Below are 6,711 nucleotides of genomic sequence, written 5' to 3' on the forward strand. Positions count from 1 at the left end.
GAATATATGCTCCTCAGTTCTGCTTCAGAGTTGGCATGCGAGAGATTTTATTAGACTGTCTTCTCCAAAGTATCTATGAGACTCACTCTCTTACTGTTTTACCAATCTGTGCTCAAAAGTCACAAACTCATGGCCCAGCCTGAGCTCCCTGCTGTTACCCACCAGTATTCTTGGTCTGCCCGAGTTTGCTCTTTTTCCTGTTTACTATGATGCTGATGACCTTCCATCATGCTATGTAATTTACTTATTTATTATGATTATTTCAGCATCTGCTCTCCCACCACCTCCTCCCCGCACATGTACACTCTCATCCTAAAATATAATTTGCCCGTAAGCAGGGATTTGTGTTTTTGTTATTTCCTGATGTATCTCAAGTGCCTAGAGCATTGTCTGGCACATGGCACATAACGTTAGCTTGGTAGATGCTAGTTGAGGGATGAATGATAACCAGTTACATGCAGCAGCATGCACCAATGTGTGCGGTGATGAATATCAGAGCCTCTCAACATTTAATGACTCTCTCATTAATTTTATTTTTGAGGAGATAATTTGAGCTTTCAGTTTCCTTCCCTCAAAAAATGAAGATAAAATAAATCATACCAGTGTTGCCCTTTAGTAGATGAAAATACAGTATTTTTTATTTTGTAAGAGACCTTTTTTATTATTTGGGGAAGATTCTAGAATTTTCTCTTTGTCTTTGATGTTAAACTTCACAAACATGTCTATGTTTAGATTTTTCCTAATATATCAGGTTACATTTTTAAGGTGGGACTATAATCCTGCTTCACATAAGGAAAACACTTTTTTCGTCCAATATATATTCTCATATGTATATTTATTTATTTCATTTTAGTGATGCTATTATGTTGAAGTCTTATCTGGATTTTGTCTGAGACAATTCTACCTATCAGTTCATCAGAGTAATCACTAACTAGTTATGTCAAATCTGTTAATTAAAACATTTTTAGTGTTTTTTTCTAGATATTTATATTTGTACTTATTATTCCTACTTGCTTCTCTTTATATTTTTCTCCTTTATGTTAACTATGAGATCCTCATTTTGGGGTTATATATTTATTTTAAATTTTACTGTATGAGGAGTTAATAATTTTTATCTGACAACATGCTTTCATTTTGCTTGTTTCATTTTACTTTAAGGAGTTTGTTTTTCTTAGACAGCTCATATTTCCCTAGATATATTACCTACCTTTTCTTTAAATGTATTTGTGTGAGAAGTATTGAATCCAGGCCCCAATTTTTCCCCCTTCTATAAATATACCTGTGGCTATATCCTACAATTTTGAAAAGTGGTTTCCTCTTATTAAAGTTTTTATTTCCTGATCTCTCTCTCTCTCTCTATTTCTTTCATCAATGGACTGAGATCACAATCTCTCTTTCATATTGTCCTAATACCATAGCAAATTAGAAAGCCATTTTACAGTTTCTAAATACATAATTCTTGTTTAGGTTGTTTTTCTTTTGGTAAATGGTCTATTTAATTTATTTATGGTGCCCTAATAGAAAGTCATTTAATAAATTGTGCATTTGAGAAGAATATGAGTGCATGAATGTAGTTGAATGATTCAGATCTTTACATCCCTCATTTTGTTTACTTGATACGTTGAATTTCCCCTAACATTGTATTGTGAATGTTGTATTATAAAGAGAAAGTTGAGAGACTTCTTCATATACATGTTCAGTAAACACTCATATACCTATGCCCTCTGTTGAATAGCAGATCTATCCTTTTTGACTTTGATTTTTATAGACTTTTAAAGACTTTTTTGAAATTGTAAGATTCTTTTTAAGAGATGGAGTCTTGCTATGTTGCCCAGGCTGAATTGCAGTGGCTCTCCATAGGTACCATAATAGTGCACTATAGCCTCAAACTCCTGGCCTCAAGCAATCTTCCTGCCTCTGCCTCCTGTGTATCTGTGACTGCAGGCACACACCACCCACCCAGAAAACACTATTTTTTCACAGCAGTTTTAGGTTCACAGCAAAATAGAGAGGAAGTTAAGGAAATTTCCCATATCCCTCCTGCCTGCACACATACACAGCCTCCCCCTTGTCAACATCCATAGCACAATGGTACATTTTGTATAACTGATGAACCTACATCAATCATCATGCAAAGTCCATAGTTTATCTTAGTGTTCACTCTTAGTGATGTACATTCTGTGAGTTTGGACAAATGTATAATAACTGTATCCATCATTATAGCATCTTACAGAATTTTTTCACTGCCCTAAAAATCCGATGTTGCTCTGCATCCTCTCCAGAAATTGGTGATGTCAGCGTTTCATATTTCAGTCATACTAATAGGTGTGTAGTGGCAACTTATTACCTGAATTTATATTTCCCTAACAACATATGATATGGAGCATCTTCTCATATGCTTATTTGCAATCTGTATTTTTTCTTTGGTGAGGTGTCACTTAAGGTACTTTGCCCATTTTTAATTACATTGTTACTTTTCCTATTGTTGAGTTTTAAGGGTTCTTTTTTTCCTTTATTTTTTTTCTTTTTGGGATGAAGTTTCACTCTTGTTGCCCAGGCTGGAGTGCAATGGTATGATCTCGGCCCGCTATAACCTCCGCCTCCCAGGTTCAAGCGATTCTCCTGCCTCAGCCTCCCAGGTAGCTGGGATTACAGGCATGTGCCACCACGCCCAGCTAATTTTGTATTTTTAGTAGAGATGGGGTTTCTCCATGTCAGTCAGGCTGATCCCAAACTCCCAACCTGAGATGATCCGCCCACCTCGGCCTCCCAAAGTGTTGGTATTACAGGCATGAGCAACCACACCTGGCCCTTAAGGGTTCTTTATGTAATTTAAATAAGGTTTTTTTTTTTTCTTTTTAATTTAGTGATGGAATCTTGCTGTGTTGCCCAGGCTAGTCTTGAACTTCTGGCCTATAACAATCCTCCCACCTCAGCCTCCCTAAGTGCTAGGATTATAGGTGGGAGTTACTGCAGCTGGCAATGGATAAGTTCTTTATCAGATGTATTTTTGCCAAATATTTTCTTCCAGTGTGTGGTTTGTCTACTTGTCCTCTTGACATTGTGTTTCACGGAGAAGATTTCTTTAAAATAAAGTTTGACTTTTCAATGATTTATTTTATGAATTGTGGTTCTTGTGTTTTATCTAAAAAGTTATTGTCATACCCAATGTCATCTAGGTTTTCCCCTCCGTCATCTTAGGGTTCTATAGTTTTGCATTTTATATTTAAGTCTGTGATTCATTTTAGTTTTTGTGAAGGACTTAAGGTTTATGTCTATTTATTTTTTGCATGTGGATATGCAGTTGTTTTAGCACCATTTGTTGAAGACTGTTATTGCTCTGTTTTACTGCCTTTGCTTCTTTGTCAAACATCTGTTGACTATAGGTATGTGGGACTATTTCTGGGCTCTAGCCTGTCCCATTGTCTATTCTTTTACCAATACCACACTGTCTTCATCACTGTAACTTTACAATAAGTGTCAAAGTCAGGTAGTATAAGTCCTCCAACTTTGTTATTCTCTTTCACTGTTGTTCTAGTTGTTCTGGGTCTTTTGTTTCTTCCTTTAACTTTTAGGAAAAATTTCTTAATAAATACAAAACAACTTGCTGGGATTTTCAGTGGGATTACATTGAATCTATAGATCAAGTTGGAAGAACCAACATCTTGACAATATTGGGTCTTCTTATGCATGAGCGTGGAATATGTCTCCACTTATTCATTTCTTCTTTGATTTTTTTATTAGAGTTTTGTAGTTTTTCTCATATATGTCTTGCGCATATTTCATTAGATCTGTACCTAAGTATTTCAATTTTGGGTGCTAATGTAAATGGTGTTGTGTTTAAAATTTCTTCTTTTTATTTTATCATGTGCCCATAAGATTTTGAAGTATATATACATTGTGGGATTATGATGTCTAGCTAATTAACAATTGCATTAGCTCACCTAGTTACCATTTTAGTGGGAAAAGCACTTAACATCCACTCTCTCTGCGTTTTTTTAAGAATCCAATCATCATTAATTATAGTCACTTTACTGTACAATAGATCTCTTGAATTTATATCTCCTAACTATAACTTAGTATCCTTTGACAAACCTTTTGCTATTCTCTCCTTTCCCCTACTCACCTTTCCTTCTGGAAACCACTTTTCTACTCTCTACTTCTATGAGATCAATTTTCAGAAATTCTACATATTAACGAGATCATTCAGTGTTTGTGTTTTGTGCCTAGCTTATTTCACTTAACATAATGTCTTCTGTAGCACATTCATGTAGTTCTTAATGAAATAATTTTATTCTTTGTATGGCTAAAGAGTATTCCATTGTGTATATATATCACGTTTTCTTTATCAATTCATCTGCTGGTGGACACTGAAGTTGATTCCATATCTTGACTATTGTGAATATGGTTCTGATAAACATGGGAGTGCAGATAGCTCTTCAACATATCAGTTTTATTTTCTTTGAATATCTACCCAGTAGTGGAATTGGTGGATCATATGGGAGTTCTATTTTTAATTTTTTGAGAAACCTTCATACTGTTTTTTAAAGTGGCTGTACGAATTTACATTTCCACCAACAATGTGTTTGGGTTCCCTTTTCTCCACCTCCTCTCCAGCACTTGTTATTCTGGATATTAGCCCTTTGTCAAATGGATAGATTGCAAAAATTTTCTCCCATTCTGCAGGTTGCCTGTTCAGTCTGATGATAGTTTCTTCTGCGGTGCAGAAGTTCTTTAGTTTAATGAAATCCCATTTGTCAATTTTGGCTTTTGTTGCCATTGCTTTTGGTGTTTTAGTCATGAAGTCTTTTTAATTATAGACATTGTAACTAAATTGAGGTGATATCTCACTGTGGTTTTGTTTTTCATTTCCCAGAACATTAGTGTTGTTGATCTTTTCTTTTTTTTACATACCACTACTTTTCTCCAGCTCACATTCATATACCAACAAATAAAATGGCACAAAATACACAAAATGTTTTGTGATATTTGCATGTATGATGTGCACGTGCACTTATAGGTAAATATTTGTGTATATGCATATGTAAGTATTAGAAGTTATGTACATATTTTTGGAAAATATTGGAATATATATTATGATATATATTTATGTGAGGGTATTGTGCATATTGCTTTGTGAATATTCTTCACATAAATATTACAGAATTTTGAGTACACATAAAGAGTACAGAATTTTGGAGACAATGAGACTGCTAGGAAGAAGGCAGGAATAAGAGAGAAAGGAAAATTTGGAATGGAGGTAACTATGAAAAATCAGTAAAATCTGAGATGCTCTAGAAGATGGTTCTAGAGTAGAGAGGTGATGTTCCATGTTGAAACTACTAGTGTTTCAGGAATGCAAACACCTTCCTAATTCCTTCCTGCATCTCCCTATTCTGGAAGCTGTACACCATTGGGTTTAATGTGGGAGTCACAAGAGTATAGAGTGCAGCTACCACCTTGTCTCTTTCAAATGTATAGCTGGAAGCAGGGCGGATATAGGTGTAGATTACAGGAGAATAGTAAAGGGTCACCACTGTGAGATGGGATGAACATGTTGAGAAGGCGTTCCTCTTGCCTTCCACTGTGCGGATACGGAGAATAGCAACAATGATAAAACCACAGGAGATGCAGGTAAGAATAAAGTCCCCTATGGCCAGGGTAATATCAGCAACATACACCATCACCTCGTTCATTCTTACAGGGCTACAGGACAAAGCCAGCAATGGGGGTATCTCACAGAAGAAGTGGTCAATGGTGTTTGGTCCACAGAAAGTCAACCTCATGATGAGAGCTGTGTGCACCCAGGAATTGGTGACTGCAATAGCCATGACCATGCTGAGCAAGGCTACACACATATGGTGGTTCATAATAGTACTGTAATGAAGAGGGAAACAAATGGCCACATAGCGGTCATAGGCCATGGTGGTGAAGAGAACCATCTCAGCTCCCAGAGACCATGTGAAGAAGAAGAGCTGGGACATGCAGCCTGCATATGAAATGGTGTTTTCTGATGTTAGTGTGGTCCCCAGCATCTTTGGTATGATGCTTGTTGTACAGATGATGTCCACAACAGCCAGTGTCAGAAGGAAAATATACATGGGCGTATGCAAGGTGTTGTTAGAGATTATGGCAATGATAATGAGCATGTTGCCGAGAAAAGCCACAAGATAGATAATGAGAAAAAAGAGGAAGATAATTCCCTGGAGTTCAGGCTTTTTGGTGAGGCCCAGAATAATGAACTCAGTTACCACGCTGTGATTCATCCTGCTTGGGTGATTGAATGGCAGTAATTGCGCAGAATAAACAACTGAACATTGAAAGAATCCGTGTGTTGTTGGGAGATAACATGAGGAGTGCGTGTACTTAGGGACTTAATTCTTGATTGGACACAACTTTGCAGCAGGAGTTCCCATATGATGGAGTTCTGTATTCCAGGCAATATCCTCTGTTTCCCAGACTAATCCCATTCTCTGCTGTATGTTCCTCCATGGATGACTCAAACTGAAGCCAGCGGTTGAGAAGAAAAATATTTTTAAAATGCCTTCAAATATTTTGATATCATTTTCACTTAAAATTTGTCTAAATACACACACACATATATACACACACACATATGTATATATTCTGGATATACATATATATCCAATGGAACTATAATACAAATTGTTACATACCTCAATAATTCAGTTAATTGCATGGTACATTTAG

General features: G+C 36.3%; 1 protein-coding gene across 1 annotated transcript; it reads right to left on the reverse strand.

Annotated features, from left to right (window-relative positions):
• Positions 1 to 5,181: 5,181 nt before the first annotated feature.
• LOC126943563 (olfactory receptor 13G1) lies at positions 5,182 to 6,282 on the reverse strand. Its single transcript, XM_050772448.1, has one exon. The coding sequence runs from the start codon at positions 6,264 to 6,266 to the stop codon at positions 5,343 to 5,345; it is 924 nt and encodes a 307-aa protein (XP_050628405.1). The 5' UTR covers positions 6,267 to 6,282; the 3' UTR covers positions 5,182 to 5,342.
• Between the last annotated feature and the right edge of the window lie 429 nt (positions 6,283 to 6,711).

The sequence above is a fragment of the Macaca thibetana genome, chromosome 1 (assembly GCF_024542745.1).
Source record: "Macaca thibetana thibetana isolate TM-01 chromosome 1, ASM2454274v1, whole genome shotgun sequence".
NCBI lineage: Eukaryota > Metazoa > Chordata > Mammalia > Primates > Cercopithecidae > Macaca > Macaca thibetana.